Source organism: Anser brachyrhynchus (assembly GCF_964034855.1).
Source record: "Anser brachyrhynchus genome assembly, chromosome: 4".
Taxonomy (NCBI): Eukaryota; Metazoa; Chordata; class Aves; order Anseriformes; family Anatidae; genus Anser; species Anser brachyrhynchus.
In genome coordinates, this window is record NC_137698.1 from 70692523 (window position 1) to 70710274 (window position 17752).

The 17752-nt window shown below is 42.5% G+C and overlaps 1 protein-coding gene across 7 annotated transcripts in view; it reads right to left on the reverse strand.

Annotated features, from left to right (window-relative positions):
- The window catches only part of NSD2 (nuclear receptor binding SET domain protein 2), an 80567-nt gene extending 64833 nt beyond the window's left edge, over positions 1-15734 (reverse strand). The window contains exons 1-5 of one of the 7 annotated variants that reach the window (XM_080589970.1): positions 15568-15710; positions 7620-7884; positions 6967-7054; positions 5434-5622; positions 557-1181 (exon numbers count right to left, since the gene is read on the reverse strand). In XM_080589970.1, the coding sequence (XP_080446096.1) occupies positions 557-1153 (597 nt within the window). In that variant the 5' untranslated portion in view covers positions 1154-1181; positions 5434-5622; positions 6967-7054; positions 7620-7884; positions 15568-15710. Of the gene's footprint in view, positions 1-556; positions 1182-5433; positions 5623-6966; positions 7588-7619; positions 7885-11554; positions 12847-15567 lie in introns of those variants that run through there. The other 6 variants (XM_080589971.1, XM_080589972.1, XM_080589973.1 and 3 more) reach the window with 6 other exon arrangements.
- Positions 15735-17752: the final 2018 nt, after the last annotated feature.

Consider the following 17752-nt stretch of genomic DNA (forward strand, 5'->3'; position numbering starts at 1 on the left):
ATGTATAAAATAAACAAAAGAGCAGATGACCTTGATCACAGAGGTTAATGAGATATAATAGAAGTATCTAGTCATTTTCAAGCAGTACACTTCACTAGGTTATAGCAAGCAAAGTCAGCTCTTTTCAGATCACAAGCAAGGGTAAGGACTACATCTGAACTGCCAAAACCAGGTAAAGGCTATGCCTAAATTTAGAAGCCTCCCAGTCTCCCTTGCTCAGGTGCATGTCCTGGCTAGGTCTTGGCTGCATGGCTGGATGAAGCGTCTCTTTCACTCATCCCATATGACTACATGCCCTGATCTGCACTGAAGACTTACTTTACTTGTGTGCAAACAGAATTAGGAGGTCCTCCTAGTTTAGACAAAAAGCACGGACCAGAACTACAACACATCTATCTTCAGTTGGGGCAGACTGAGAATATCATAAAAAAGTGACCTGTTCAGGTGAAGCACCTATTGAAATACTTGAAATAACAACTGGCATATGAACAAATGAAGTATCAGTATGATTAACAAACAAACCTAACAAAAGAAATAAAAATGTTTTAAAAAGTACCTTCTTTTCAGGGGAGCTTGAAGTCTTTGACACTAACGCTGCTTCAACAAGACCCTGCTCAAGTAAGGAGTCATATTTTATGCTTCTTTTTCTACTTCTCCTCTCCTTGTTTGCTGGCTTCTGTTCATTTTCCTCTGACTGTGACACATCTGCACCATTGTCTCCACAAATGGAAGATTCGAAAAGAGGCTTCCCGTTCATGTAGGTTTTAGTGATTTTCAGCTTAATTTCTGGAGAGCCATTCTTGATAGGAGTAGTGTTTGGTGGTGTTCCAACTCCTTTTATTTCTTGGGGTTCAAAACGCAGCTTGGCATCTTGGGCCCCAGACTCGCCGTTAAACACACGAGAAGTTAGATCTTTCAACTTATCGGCTGGGATGAATGGAAGAGCATCGTGGCCATTATATTTTTGCATGACACCTTCTTGTAGAGTGGCAGAAAGTTGTGCTTTGCCCAAGTAGACAGAACACTCACGATTAACTTCACAATTCTGAGTTTTCCCATTGGTATTTCCAAGGATCTCTGGTACCTGCTTCATTTTTATGTAGTTAATTTTTCGAGTTAACAGTTGAGAGCTTCTTTTGATGCTAAAGTCCATTCAGCCAGATGTTTCCAGTCTTACACTGCTGTAAGAAGACAAAAAGACAAAATATTTGTAATAATACAAAAATGAGAGAAGCTACCAAGTATTTAGATAGAGATGTCCCCAATGGCATATCATTCAGGATTAACTTTATTCAAAGTTTTACCAAAAAAAAGTGTTGCTTACAAACTTCATAACCAAAATACTTTAGTATCTGTTAATGTGTTATGAAAGATCCCAAGAAAAATAGATTGATAAATCATCAAATTATTAAAATAAAACTATAGAGAAAAATTAAAGCTTTCATGTTAATAACCTATTAACATTCTATAGCATGGGTCCTATCCACACGAATTACTCAGAGGTATTGCACTGTTTAAAACAAGAGTTAGACACAAGTTAATATCATTAATAACAAGGTAAAACATATGAGTTTCATTCTAAGAGGTTATGCCAGAGTCAAACCCCACAGGCTGCTTTACTGTACAACTACACCATGGACAGCAGCATCACAAGCTTCTCCACCACATTCTATGAACAGGCCCCCAGTTTTCCACCTAAGCACACCTCCCGAGGAATCCATACAGCTCAGTCTTCTACATATCTCAAAAGCTATGAAAACAAATAAAAGGTGAACATTTTGTATCATGAACACCAGTCCACCGGGAACCAGATCATCCTACAAGCCAGGGGACGTACTGTGCCAAATATAAATTGTCAAAGCAACTGCTGGAGTTTCAGGTTTCTAATCAGTAACACCATCTAACAGCCATTTTTCATTTAGAGATTTGAAAAAATCCAACAAGCCAAATATGCCCGAGACGTGTTTTCTGAGGGTTCTAAACTCTAGCCCTGGCCATTTCAACTTTATACCATCTCAGCAAACAAACGTATCTGGCAGAAAGACTCCTTTGTGCTGGCTTTATCTCCTCAATCTGGCAACACAATCATTTTCTTTTTTAAAAATCATATACATAGACTCTTCATATTAGCAGGTCCACTATACACAACAGAGAAATATATTGTCATAAATGTTACAAAATCCCAGCATAATAATCAATTATCATATCCAGGCTTCAGGTAACCCATTTCACATGTGATTAAGTCCAAGAACTCCCATGCCAAGACGAAGATTCCTCAAGCCCAGTCTCATTTGCTTCCAACAAGCAGTTAAAAACATGGTGAATAACTGCTGAATTGTCAGTTACTACGGAAGAAATCTCTTCCAAACCTTACCAGCTTGTTCATTACCATACACAGTTACAATTCCTATGACTGTCTTATTTCTGAGAACTCACGTATTTGCTGTCTCTATGTCTGGAGTAGCAGTGTACAAATGCTTACAAGGGAGCGTTACCCTAGCCTGGTAAAGCTTTTTGTGAGGGCATTAAGCCTTAACTTGAAGCAATTGGCCAAAATGAAAACTTTTCAAGCAAAAAGGCACAATAACAACAACAAAAAAACTAGAAAAAAAAAATCAAACTCCATGACTCCTTAGCAAATGTTCCCATCTTCCCTAACATACTGCCTTAAGGTATGTACAAGATAAAAGGGTGCATCTCCATGCAAGCTCTACTGACTCACTTGAGAGATGAAAATATGGGGACAAAGGAAGTTGCATTCTCCAGGGACAAAGAGCAGCCTGAAAAGCTGGCATTAACAAAGTAGGAAGAGCCTACCAAGGGAGTCTGCGACAGAAAAGGTTCCAGTCTCAGCCAGATGAAGTCTGAATTATCAATAAAATCTCTGATAATACGAGCGGAAACTGGTCAACTGCATTAACCCTTTCAAAGAAGAGTCAGAGGTAAATGGAAACTCAAAGCCCCACCAGAGCGGAACAAAGAACTCAGTAAACCAAAAGAGAACGCACATAATTCCACAAGATCTTCTCATAAAACATGGACAATTTTTAAAAAGACTTCAGCCCAATTAGTAATACGACAATGTTTTAAACTGTGATTCAGCAGATTTAACTGAAATCACATTTATTTTAAGTAACCACTGATGACAAATTCTATAAATCTCAACAGAAAGACAAACCCATTACAGAGCATGTGAGGCTTATGGCTACTGAGACAACATTAAAATATTTTAAAATTAAAATAAAATAAAAACAAAACTAAAACACCAAATTGTTGCAAAATCCCAGATTCTTAACAGAGTAAAGCAGAAAGCAAAGCAGAGATTCGATCTAGGCATCTAAATTCCCTCTATCTAAAAAGAAAAAAGAAAAAAAAAAAGCCTACAAATGAGCAGCTGCAAACTCGGTGCTCGCTTTTCTGTGGCTGTGGACGCCCTCCAGTGGCTACCTGAACTGGCCAGAGCACCGAACACCACAGCTCCCCGCTTCCACAGCTTCTCACACCAGGACCAGCACCGAAAATGTGTTGTGCGACTACCTCCAATTGATGAACTATATGGTCAAAGTAAAAAAAAATAAAAAATAAATTAAAAAAAAATAACCTGGCTCCATTAGCTGCTTATCAGGGTCTGGATTTCTGGATCAGGACATCTGCATTTTGTAACCGTTCTGTTTGTTTTCCACCTGTAATTCTACTACTATTTTTTTCTCCTGATTAATAACAACTCTTATTCTCATTGCTTATTTCTTTAAGCTAGAAAGATATCAAGGTTGAGGCAGACCAGGACAACTCAAAAAGCAATAACTAATCAGTTTAGACTGTTAGCAGCATACTCAATATCAAAACACTGGATGTACTGCACAAGTGATAGTCACAGAATAGCTTAGGTTGGATCATCTTCCTCCGATCATCTGTTGAACCCCCTGCTTAAATCAGGGCTGACTCAGACCCAGCTCTCAAGGCCCCTTCTGGACAATGACCAGTAAATAACTGAGTGAAAAGATGTGGCTTAAAGTAATCAAGTTACTCTCTCTAGCTAGTAAACCCAAGAATAGTAAATTCATATTAATAAGAAGACCAACAAGACCATGGGCAAAAGACCCTGCATTTTTAGGGGTTACCTTGATTTGACTAATATGCCTGTGTGTGAAGTTTGGTTTATGACTCTGAGTAAAACGAGTTACTAGGAAAAGCTGAGAGCACTGAAAAAGGCTCCTCCAATTGCTGGAGAGAACAATTCCAGATGCACCATTTGTAAAGGGAAGGCAATGCAGCCAGGTCAATAGTAAATGGGGAGATGGAGACAAAGATGGTAATTTGAATCAGAAAGAATATCAGAACTGGTAGCATACAGGTTTTAGAATATGGGAAATAGACCATGTTTATGCAAAGAATTAATCAAGACAAATGAAAAGAGACATAGTGTAAGGGGTAGAATAACGGGAAAAGATGAAGCAAATACAGTCAAGTAGCCCCATTAGGGAGATGATACACAGATGTCAGTCACCATTTCTAGGACAACCCAATGGAGGAGATGGAAATTGTCAATTCCCTTGTCACATCTCTGTCCTTCTCTTAAAAAATAAGCTGTAGTGGGATTCTGTTAAAATGAAGAAGTTAGAAAATCTACATTCACAGGAATAACAAAAGGCTTCAGGAAAGAAAGGCAAAATTGAAGCTAGTTAAATTTTGCACAGTTTTTGCTGTCTTAAATTGACGGTAGTAAAATATCATAAGCAAGCAGGAGGACTGGACATTTTGTGAAAAAAGGACAATAGAGCAGAAAAGAAGAAAAGGGGTGATGAATGAAAATGATCAGCAGATACAGGCAGTACCGTGAGCTCAGAACTAATGTAAGGAGAGCTAGAATACAGGACATTAAAGGATCAAGCGAGACAGATCACAGAAAAGATCTGGTTGATCAGAATTCTACGAGTAAGGTCCAAAAGCAGCTCAGCATACGATTAGATTTTATAGTTAATTTAACTTCACTCTTGCTGGACAGCCATATCGCACAGAAGCAAAAGCAATCCCTTATCTTTTTCTAGATGACGCCGTATCTATAGAAAAGGAAGCATGGGGGAGGGGAGGGAAAGGCAGGGGACAAAAGCACCACACACTAATAGCAGCTAATGAGCTTAAGCTAGTATCGTCCCATATTGTCTGGCGACCCAACAAGTACAATTTTCACTAACAAAGAGGAAAAAACACGACAGACCAGAAGTCTGCTGAATAAACATGATATTTTGGCCTGAAAACAAATAGCTTTCAGTAAGCAAAAGGAGATTTGACTTATCAGAGAAAGGTCTCTAGATATTTTAATGGGACAAGGATACGTCCTGGCAGTGGCTTTGTACGTATTTTCATACTCAAAAACAGATTTTACACAAGGCAAATTATTTTGCAGACATTTAAAATAGTTTTATTAATTACTTGAAGGTCCGTCATCTGACAGGAGTCATGTGCCAAATGCAGTCAGTCTGCATGTCACATTCCTCCTTCACTGTCCAGGCCACTATCATTTGTGTGATATTTATTATTCACTTCTTCCACATCTGCTTCAATTTCAGAGATGCTTTTCTTGTGTGTCAGAAATAATGGAGGAGTCCATTCCTTCCAATTCTGCCAAAGGGAGCGAACAGAGTAAACAATCATCAACACGCGCCACTATGAAATACCACTTCTGTTTTGTCTAAGACTTTTCTTAAAGCCATTTCTCAGGTGAATTACTTGGGGGGGGGGGGGGGGGGGGGACACAACATATCTAAAAACAAATTCACAGTAAAAGAACATCCACAAAAGCTATTTCTATTACCTACAAATCAGGCTTTCGGCTGGTACTGAAAAAGCTAATAGATGGCTATTGCTTTTTTTTTTTTCCTGTAAAGGTAACTTTGTGGTAAGCCCTCTCCATTCTCTCACCAACGTTAAGGCCACAGGCTATTCCTATTTTCAGACCAGTAGTAGACAAAATACTTAGAGCTCATCAAAGTTACAATACATTCTGCTAATACATTTGAAAATCTGGAGTATGCTTATTCCTACTACCTTGTATTGAAAAAACAGAATATCAAATAGGACTAAAGACATATGACATGCTCTCTGTCACGCAGTGACTATTCTACACTATATTAAAATAATGAAAAATTATTAGAGGATTACTAAACAGTATTTACTTTCAGAAAAAATGCCTAACTGAAAATCGCATTGTGGGTCTGCCAACAGCTGTTATAAGACAGCTCTACCCAGCAAATTCTGCTTTTCTCACAAAGTAAAACATTACTGTAGCAGCTAATAGATAACTGAAAATCATTATATCAAATGTTTCTAACAATTTACCACTAGTTTTTTCTGTCTAGAAGACCTAGAAAAGAAAAATAAAATAATTAAAAAAAAAAAAGGCTCTTCTGGACTAAAGTTAAGTTTAAAAGCGCCTGAAGTAAAGACTTGATTAGTCTCACTGCAGACAGACAATGATTCCAGTTAACCTGTCAGCTGACAAGGCTGACCTACAAGGTATTTTTGAATGAGTACAAGAAAAGTTCGTTATCCTTACAGCACATGATGTTTATATAGACACTTAGCGTGCATTTGCAGAAAAAGATGAAGCATACTTTGAAATTGTGTGAAAAGGTTACAATAACCAGCATAATTACAGTTGCGCTTGTTTGCCACCAAATGTTTTAAAATTATAATTCTTTTCTAATTTTGCTTTATTCTTAATGGATAACATGTCAGAACTTATTTGTAATAGTCTGTTTTCATCAACCGAAACAAGCATTTATTGCCTTCAGGAGAAGGCAATAGGCAATATGAGCTTGTACAGAATGCAAGCTTGTACAGTTAAGAATTGTACAACGGAAAGTGAAGAATTTCTTCATTCTAAATGTTACTTGCTATTGCAAAAAACAAGTTTACAAAACCAATGAACTTTTTGTTCCTCTCCAGAAAAACCTTGTAACCAACCTCTGCTGCTCAGGATAAGGCTAGAAGATTCTACAACAGGACCTCTCTCCGTTAATTTGTCATCTTCAAAATCAAGATTCTTTTGCCACTGCAGAAGAAATTGAATTTTGTCAGTTTCACTCCTGCTACTGAAGGTGGGTGGTTAAGTAAGGTAGACAGATTTGAGCAAATTCCTGTAGAATGATGTATTTTTGACTGAAGAGAGATTACAGATCTCTTCCTCATTTCTAAGGCCACAAATCAAATAGAAAAGAGTTGCTTCTTTTCTGCTGATAAGCAGAGAGGAACATTAGTGCCTAAAATTGTAGAAATTACTGGATTTACCACCAGAATTTAATAAAGTAGGTAGCCCTCACAGTTGCTTAGCAAATGGATCAAAAAAAAACTATTTTCAAATGCATACTTGAGACTTTTCTGTCTCCTTGGGGGTTTCCAAATGGTTCAGCTTAAGGGAAGGCTGCTCCCTGGCAAAACAATTGACAATACAGTACAGCCTAGGTGCTTACCAATGAAATGATCTCTCTCTCTCTCTCTCTCTCTGAGGACGAACCGAATGCAATCTCAAATAACTCAGCACTTAGTTGCAGAGCTCCTTCCTCGTTTATGCTGTATTTTTTTTTGTTTGTTTGTTTTTTCACCTGCTCCAAGCCTACCTTCATTTCCCACGCCTTCTTTAATCCTACAGCTTTTTCTTTTCAGCAGCCTGCCTCTGCTCCTTGCACCATATCTTCAGGACCTGGATCCTCTGGTTCTACACGATACTCACTGCTGCAGGTTAACGCACTATAATCTGTTTCCTCTTCACTGTGGCCAATGATCCTGCCCTTCCTCTCATATGCAGTGATGACAGCATAGGAATTGCCTGAAGCTTTGCTGTATCATGAACATTTCTGATCATGCATATTCTGACGATCAAATCTGGGATGACATCATAAAATAAGTTATCAATATAAGTAACGAATCAAATTGCAGTATTAACAAAATGCTATCTGCTACACCTCTACGGAAACAAACAACATTGCCCAGATCAGATAGCAGCTAATTTTAATAAAGAAGAATTTTGCCTAGACCTCTTAGAACACTCTGTATCTATCCCCGCATTACCCAGGTAGGTGGATTTAGATGCCAGAAGCATACTCTGTGCATTGCAATCGTAAAAAGCTGCCTTGTGACACTGGTGATATATGAGGCCTTGTCACTAGTATGAAAGCCTAGCTATATGAATACACGGTATAGCATCAAAACCTTCAGCACAGAGCCATATTTGCCCATGTCTCCTGGTTGTACAAGCAGCAATACACCAAACTGATAACGCACCTCTAATGTGGACAGGAAACACTTGTAAAAATATATATCTTTATACGTACCTGGGAGGTAATGTTCAGAGAGAGGTAATAATAACTCAAATGCACTATGGCCTTTTACTGGTAGACTTGCACCTATCACCAAAACCTTCTTATATGAATATCTGATCAACATAATTACATCCATAATGCAATCCTGGCCACACTGTACTAATTCTGGTGCATTTTACACATCAACTGTAACCATATATGTCCGATTATGTTCATTATCCTATCAGTGCATTATTTCAAAGCAAAGCTAGCATACACAAATGGCAGATGTATAGCAGGAGCACTCAAACAAGGCCCAAGCTCACAAGAGTCTCTAGCATTAGACACTCACCCAACAAATCCAAATTCCTGCTAATAAGTGGCCTTTCTGGTTAGGACACTGTTTAAAGTACGAAGTATCTCCCTGTGCCAGGGCTTTCACAGGCTTTTCCCAAAATGCATTACCACATTTCTCTTGGCTCTTAATTCCCTTCCTACTTTTTTCACTCAGTCTACATGAAGAACGTCTTCAGAGCAGAGATTAGTATGACTGTTACAGGTAAAGAGACTACAAGGAAGTTTTATGTTTCTGCAGCTGTCTCGTGGTTTACCCATTTCACCTGGGGACAGAAAGATAAAACACTTTCCCGTCCAACAAGCCAATTCTTGACCTTCTTGCCCACTTTCCCAACCCTGCTTTGAGGGCCCTACAATGGGCATTTTTTGCCACTTTTGCTGTCCTTTCACCTTGCATAGTATTAGCTCTGCGGATTAGTTCACTGCCTTATCAAACACGGCTCTTTAGAGAAATTCTGAGGTAACTGCTTCTTATCGGAAAATCTAGAGTTTTGACTTTCGAAATAAGCCTTGTTAAGCAATTGTAGTTGCTATGATTACTTGCAGAAGTTCTGAGGGCTCAACTATCACTACCACTTTGGAGCCAAGCATTCCACTGCTGAATAGATCCTGTACATGCCCTTTCTGCATTACATTTAAAGCCTATTACTTCTTATTCCATTAATTACATACCTTGTTTCTGTACTGCTGCTGAATTTCAGTCATGTTCCAGATTGGCTCACAACATTTGTTTCCAGTTTATTCAGGAGTGCTACTACACAGCAGCTTCTGATAGCCTGCGTTTTGCATCCACAGAAAAATCACAACTTTAATTTCATTCTGAGGTATCTGATTGAACGTTCCTGGCAACTGATCCAGCTAGCAAAAGGATCCATATTCATCTCTTCCATCCTACACTGCTCTCCAAGGTTCATACTTTGGCTTAAATCCCTCTGGCTTTATTATCAGACTAGAATCTGGGCATTCTTCACTACAGAGATAACTTCCCAGTTTAGATGTTTGAGTGCCAGTGCAGCCAGGTTCTGTGCTCCGATGGCATCCCACCAAGGCTGGCAAGTTCCACAATTGATTTATCTGACACACGATCTCATGAACCTCAGCTCCACAGGCTAACCCACGCCACAGCGGGCACATTTACACTTCAATATATTACAATGAATAAATAAATGAAATGGGTCCCGAACACCATGACAGGAGGCTGTTTTACTGCAGCTTCTTCCTAGGGCCTCTTTTATTCTTTTATCAGTAGTTTTTCAAAATGTTTCAAATGGAGTTCAGATCACATTTCTAATAAAATCTTACCTAACCTCAGCCTTCTTTCTTGAAAATATTTTTGTCACAAAATATTCACCTTCTGCTCCTCGGTGTATCTATTATTTAGCAGGGCAGAACACAGAGAAGAGGACAACATTCACGCTCTACTTTGTCTTTGATCGTAGCTAAGAAAACACGGAATTCTAAGGTTAGTCCTCAAGGCCAAATACGCTTAAAGATGATTATTAGTTTAAAACACAAATTTTGTAAATTGTTCTGTGTGTTTTAGCACAGATATGAGACGTCAGTACTTCAGTAGGAGGTACAGACCAGAACAGGTTTCAGAAGGACAGTTAAATGCCCATCCCCGTCAGCCAACAGAACAAGACCACCCTGTGCTTCTCCAAAGAGTCACACAGAAACCTGACAGTGTCTTTCACAGACAGCACAAGGAAAATGTTAAAGCTTCTATGAAAGTCTATGCCAATTTAAGGGCTCCTTATAAAGAACGTGAATAGGCTCTAAAAAATCCTTAAGTACCATTCAGCTTGCAGAAGGGTTGGGTTTCCTCCCCCCCCTTTGTTAGTTTTACATATAATTCTGCTGCAGAAGGCTACAGCTAGGAGGAAAGTAGCACATCACACTATAGTTTTACTGTCCTTTGCCACATATGTATCCTTCCTCCAAATATGGATGAATATAAAATAGCTCCAATTCGTACTGGGGAGCTGAATACCAAAGTTCAAAACAAGATCAAATTGCTATCTCGTACTAAGTTAAAAATAGGACAAGTTAAAAGGATGGGGACAAAACTAGAAACTGAGCCATCACCTGTTGAGTAACCCTTTTTAATTTAACACATGCTTTAAGTCACTTAGATATTTCATTAGTTCCAAATTATGTCAAATGCCAGAACCTGCAACGACGGTGCCCCAGGACAAAGTAATTTTGTCCAAGATAAGAATACTCTGAAGTACGCAGCGCTTCATTTTTCCATACCCAGTCAATTCAATTTCATTGCTATGAAACCCTCAAATGAAGGTTTTCAAACATCTCTTTTCCACGCGTGGCTCATCACTCCGCTGCACTATCGGAACAATCTCCATTGAATGGCAGCAAAAAGTATAGCAGAAGCCTTACTTTTGGTCCGACCACGATTAACAAGTATTTCTCTGCTGCACACAAAATGCATTTTAAGAACATCAGTTGGCGTGATGGTCTATTTCATGCTTCAGACAGAAGCAGCCTTTCAAATGCACTAGAGACTCAATAGATTAGCTGGTGCTAAAGTTTAGAGTTGCTTGGGAGCAAAGTAATGCATGATGGACTATGCATTAACCTATCATCACCAGACACAAGGTATTAGTATATATGATCTGTTCCCAGGAATCCTGGGTATTTTCGTAGTTTGCTGTTCACCAGAAGGGCAGCAGAACAGAGCATGTATGACCTAAGTTTCCCTTGTAACACTTTCTAAATACTTTCCTTCCTGCTGATGCTAGAAAACACGAAGTAACTACACTGGACACCACCAATTTGATAAAAAGATTAAAAATAGCACTTGACACATCACTTTTGTGATTTCTGTCAGTGTAAACCGAAAGAAAAAAACCTTAAATACATTTATATAGCTGTCTTATTACCTCCAACAACTGCAGGTCATAGGGAAGCTAATTTGAAGTTGCAGTGAAGGGTGAATTTGGGTAGTTTCTCTCTTTTCCTTCAAAAAGCGTTCTCGGAACCAAAGCTTTTCAAGTAACCATTAACTTCATAAAATAGCTAACTGACCCATTCGGCTGGCTACCCCAATTTACAGGCCGCAGGGTGACTGCTGGCACGTCAACGAGGCTCTCCTCATCACCCCCTTTCTCCCAAATCCTCCACAGCTGTGCACTAAAGGAAATTTAGACTCCTGTGCCAAGCCCTGATGGGAGTTTTTCTCTCTCCCCACTTTCCCACATGCCCACTTATCCTGGTTGGCGCATTCCATCTCCACCTCCTCATTTACACCACCAAGAGGCCGGTACATCCTCAGGGAAGGCGTTTTTCAAAGCTACATCCTAACTGGGAAGTGATGCTTCCTGGAAAGGCGGACTTACTTATCCACTTAGATCCGCTTCAGTATCACCAGTCTTCTTCACCCAAAGCCTACATACAAGAACGATACCAGACCGTCTTTACTCAACCCTAAGGCCGTTTCATTTGTCTTTGCCAAAAACCTCAGAAAGACCTCAAACAATACAGCCACAAAGACAGTATTAAAATACAGTCATCATCTACGGCGTTATTATTAGTTGCATCGAGTGCTTCTTTACTGATGTTTGTTTACTGACTGTTAGGGGATCTGCTCTTTCCAGCGGCATCGCTCAGTGGGTGCCTCCCATTGTGCAGCCCGGTGCTCTCGAGGAGAGGCGAATTTCTTTTTCCCCTGAAAAGGCTAGGTGCTTCACCTCATTCCACGGGAAAAAATACGTGCAATTTTCATGCATTCAACCATCTTCTCTGCTTAAGGCCTACGAGATCTCTTTGTAGTTACGTAAGGGGGAGTGACCAGAGGTGACCGAAATGCCGCACGAACCCTGCTTGTATCTTCTCACCATAAACTACGTCCTTGATCCAGCAATCTGCCCCGAGCAGGTGAACCTTTACGTATGCATGCAGTTCCAGGGTAGTCGATAGGCTTTGATCGACCACCAGGAAAGACACGCATTTATCAGCCCGGAGAAATCAGGCCTCGCTTTGGAAGCGCACTGACACCGGTGGAACAAAAAGCAGGCTCAGTGCAAAAGTGAGAGGTGAATGGGCCACAAACAATAGGACGCTGAAAAACAATCCCTTCTTTCCATTCCTAGGCTGCTCTGCTAGCGCAATGTTTTGGACGCGAACTCAGATACATAGACACAAAAACACACACACGAACATCCACACACATCAATTTCACTGCCTAAATACTAGAAAGCAAACCCCCCCCCCCTCGTTTCTGCTTCCAGTCTAAAACAAAAGTTTTTTTGGGGTGTAATAACCAGTCTTTTGCATGCAGCTGTAATTTACATGCAATATTCTCATCTGCAGAGCAACCACAGGCATCAGAAAAAGCATACAGCCCCACAGATACTAGAACAAATATTTTTTCATTCTTACTACTGATTTGTTGGACTCGTACTGAACTAAAAGGAAATATATTTTACATTTAATTTCAAATGCATTAACCACTTTAATTCCGCACCCTTAAGACGTCACGGCCTAGTTTTCTTCTGACATTTTCAAATAATATTTGATAAATTAGTAGGTTTTACTGTACTTTCCATGTCTGAATTTTTCTGAGCGTGTATGAAGGTGGAATTCCTATAATCTTCACGACAACTAGCCATGTAGCCCCCAGGAACATCCAAAGCTTTTACATTTAAATACTGTGGAAAAATATCGTATTTTCTGATGGCTACCAACTAGATGAAAATCCTGGCACGTTTTAGTAAATGGGACGTAGATGCTTACTGAAACAACCAAAAAAATTGCATATACTGTAAGTACTGAGCCCCGAGTAGTCCTGCAAAACAGTGGTTTTATTCAATGATTACATCCAACAGTCAAATAATACCACACTGTGAAACTGAGGAGTTTATTAAGGTTGATATGCTGCATTTCCTGAGAAAAAAAATCCCACAGCAAAACAAGCAAATAATAGCTTCAACAATAAATTCACAGAGATTCTACTTACATACAAAAATGTTGGTGAAGAACCAATTTATTCTTTCAGCCCTGGCCACACATTCCATGTTTAAGGAATTTTAGTAAGCATCTGTCCACATAAACCACCAGCAAGGACTCTTTGCAAAATCTATTACAAACTTCACTGCCACCCTACAGTGTTTACAGTTACCTTCCTTAGATGTCTGAAAATGTTTAAAAGCCAAGCATATCTTCCTTCTTTTTTTTTTTTTTTTTAACACAGACCTCGTTTAGCTTACTCAGCACAGGCAGCATTAGCTCCTAAATTTAAGGATCATTATAAACCAATTTTAATGCAAATGCCAATAAGGAAACTGTTCACACACACAAAATACATGGGCAATGACTGATACCAGCCTCCTGCCTGTTTAATGGCTGTTAGCTAGAGGCCCATTTTCTCTGAAATCTGCTTAAATACAGTGTTTACTGTCTCTGCACTTCTACTAGTATTTACTCCTCCTTTCAGCCGACATATTTAAAAAAAAACAAAAACAAAAAAGCAAGTATAAATACGTTCAAGAAGTGTGGCAAATTCCCTCCTCCACCCCCAGAGCGGTAAAGCCACAGCGGATGAGCTGTAACTATGGCCTTGGGAATACAAGTTCCCCAGGCTCTTTTACCACACAAATATCAATTCAAGTTGCAAGAGCCCTATCCTCTCCTCCTTAACGCAGATCGAGCCAGGCAGCCCCACAGCCTTCGCAGGAAGGTTTTCTTCCCGTTTTCCTAGCGAGCCTCTCCTCCGGTACCGGTCCAGGATGGAGCGCAGGAGGGTGTAAGTGGAAGGATCATCACACCAGTGTTTAGTGGAGGAATAAATCAAACATGGCTTCCCCCTCCATACATTTCCAGAGTTACATTCACTCCTGCTGCCGTGCGATCCCACTCCCACCCGCAGCGAAGGGGCAGGAGCAGCCCCCACCTCCCCAAAACCCCAATGCCACGGGGTGGGGGGGTGACCCTGGCTGCTCCCCACCCTTAGGAGGAGAAGATTTAAATCCCAGGGGAGGGTTTTTAGGGGTGTTTTTTTTTTTTCCTCCCCTTCATCGGTTTCCCCCCCCCCCCTTGCTTCTGCGTTTCTCTTTCTGCTTTGCACTGATTAACCCCCCCCCCTCCAGCTCCTGGGGGGGTGCAGCGCTCCCTCACCCCTTTATGCTGCCCCTGGCCTCCCGCAGAGCCCAGGAGGAGGAGGAGGAGGAGGAGGAAGGCGAGGAGAGAGGGGGGCGAAAAGGATGAAGCTGCAACAGCCGGGACTCCGGCTCGGCATCGCCCCCCCCGAGGCACGGATCCTGCGGCAGGCTGGGGGGGGGGACGGGGTTTGGGGGGGATGAAAGGGGGGGGTTAGAGGGGAAGAAAGGAGTTTGGGGGGGGTTGGGAGGGATTGGGGGGGGTTGGGGAGGGGATTTGGGGTGGTTGGGGGGATTTGGGGGGGGTTGAGGGGAAGGGGACGGCGGCTCCCCAGCGAGGGGCAGGTAGCGGTGGCGGCTGAGGGGGGAGCGCAGGCTTGGGGGGGGGGGGCACGCAACACAAACAAATAAAAAAGAATAAAAATAACATAAAAACCCCTCCTCTCAGGAAAATAAAAAGGGGAAACGGGAGGTGCCCGGCTAGGGGCGGGTAACTCGAGGGGGTGCCCCCCCCCCCCCTCCGAGGAGGGACCCCGGCCCCACACCACCACCACCACACCACCGCCTCCCTCAGGGGGTGCCGGGCAGCGCCCTCAGCCCCAGCCCGGGGGCTCCCCGCCGCGGCCAGGCGAGGCGAGGCGGCGGCATCCCGGAGAGCGACGGAGCCGCCGCCGCCGCCACCACAGCCACCGCCGCCACCGCTCCCGCCTCCCGCCCGGGGCCTTGCGGGAACGTGCCCCGGTGCCTCCCTCCAGGGAGGGGAAGAAGGGCAAAGGAAAGCAGCCCGGCGGCTCACTGACCTGTGCCCTAGCGCATCGTTCTCCCCCCGGGGAGCCGGGCGCGAGGCGGCGGGAGCTGGGCGCCGGGGAGCTGTGAGGAGGCGGCGGCGGCGGCGGCGGGAGCCGAAGGGACGCGGACACGGCAACGGCGGCGGCGGCTCCTGCGCGGCGGCCCCGCCCCCTCCTCCGGCCAGAACCAGCGCGAAAAATCCCGGCCGCTGATTGGGCGCCGCCGCTGCGCTGCCCCCGGAGCGGCTGTTTCAAATCCCCCCGCACGGAGCCGCCCGCACGCGCGGCCGGGAGCAGCGCCAGCAGTGCCAGCAGCGGCAGCAGCGCCAGCAGCAGCAGCGGCAGCGGCGCGCGGGGCCGCGGCGGCGGGAGCGGCGCGAGGGCCGCCCGCCCGCTCTGACAGGGCCGGCGGCGGCGGACCGAGGGGAGGGCGGGCGGGGAGCCAGGGGAGGGGAGGCTGAAGGCGGGAGCTGTGTGGGGCCCTCGAGGGTGTGTGTGTGGGGGGGGGGTCCCCAGGTGGGCGACGAGGAGAGCGTCTTTTATTATTTTTCTCCCTATATTTTATTATATATATATATATTTTCTTTATCTTTTTTTCCCCTCAGCCTTCTGTGCGGGGACGTCTGGTAACCGTGCCCTCCTAACCCGGCACATGTGCGTTCTCTAAAATAAAGCCCTGATTTAAGCCAAATGTTTTGACTTTCCCCGCGACTGCACACAATTTGGAGGCTCTGGGATGGTTTGTAAGGACCCGAGCGCGCCTGGCTGCGAATTACCGGGGCTGTCTCCTCTGGAAGGACGGCCTGGTTTATTTGTTCTCGCTCGCATCAAAATAAGTACATGTGCTTGCAATTTGCCAATTGAAAGCACAGCTATTTTTCAGGCCAAATCGTTAAATATCTGTCATGCTCTGATAGGAACAAATATTCCCATGAGCTGTCGCAGGGGATAATGCAAAGCAGGTAACAGCCAACTCCTCTGAGCCGTTAGGGGGTTGGGAAAGGATTGGGGAACGTCGGCCAGGGCCAAGGACGTCGCCTGTGGGTGCTGTGCTGTGAGGCAGCCGGGCCTGGCTTCACCCAAAAGGCGAACAGGAGGTAAGGGTAGCACACCAGCACTGTCTGTCCTCGCTGTTGGTCCATCTGCTATGGAAATCCTCGAGCCACCCTGCCCAGTCCTTACTGGTAGAAGTTACGGTTTGCGGGTGTCTTTGCGCGTGGGTTTAATGGCGGGTGCAACTTCCTTCAAACAGCAGTTAACGGTCCAATGGTTTGCACTTGGTGCTAATTACTTAGTAATGAGAAACTTAATCAGGGGCTGATTAAAACTTTAATCTCAAAGTAGCTGAAGGAAATCTGTCTCTACTGATAAAGGTACCTGAACTTGTTTTTCTACCTTTAAGTGTTGTTTTTTTAAAAAAAAAAAAAACACAGAAAGATGTTAGACATGTGAGATTTAGCTTCTGAATGTCAGTTTTTACAGCATTAAAGAAAAAGATGGAGCTGTTACATTTTAAAATAATTTGAAGTAAACACTGTGAGAAATTTCCAGTTTCCATTTATTTCAAGATCAGTTATGTGTTTACAGAAAAATGTTTTCTAATTAAAGATAGAGGCACTGTATCAATACAAATTAATAGACGTACAAATATGTGGATCCTGCAGTTTTGCTGCGTAATGGCATATATAGGAGTGCTTTTCTTCCACAGTTGAGCATTAATGTAAAAAAAAATAGTGAAAGTATGAAGCATGTTATGTTTATGGGGGTTCTTGCTATTTTCCGTGGAAGAATATTTATGTAATAAACCAGGTTATTTATCAGTAACTGATATACTACAATTGCACTATCTACTCTCTGTAACAAATTCCGTGCTCAGGCTTATTAACCATCTCTATGATTTTTAAAAAGAGAAACAGATTTTTTTTTAAATTCTGTCCTTACTACTAATGTATAAGATCCTCCAGATATTGCAGTTCTCATGTTTGCCTTCTCTGTCAGTTGTTTAAGATTTAAGTGGAAGGATTTTGCTATCGTGGTCAAGGTGACAGCAAATCTTTCTTGCTCCTTTCAGCTCATATAGATCATTGGCCTTGTCTGTACTATTAAGATTTGCAACCACCTAATTACATCCTAATAGACCCACCATGCAAATGTACAGTGGAGCTTATGTTGGAAAGTTAATGATAACTGGAAAGGC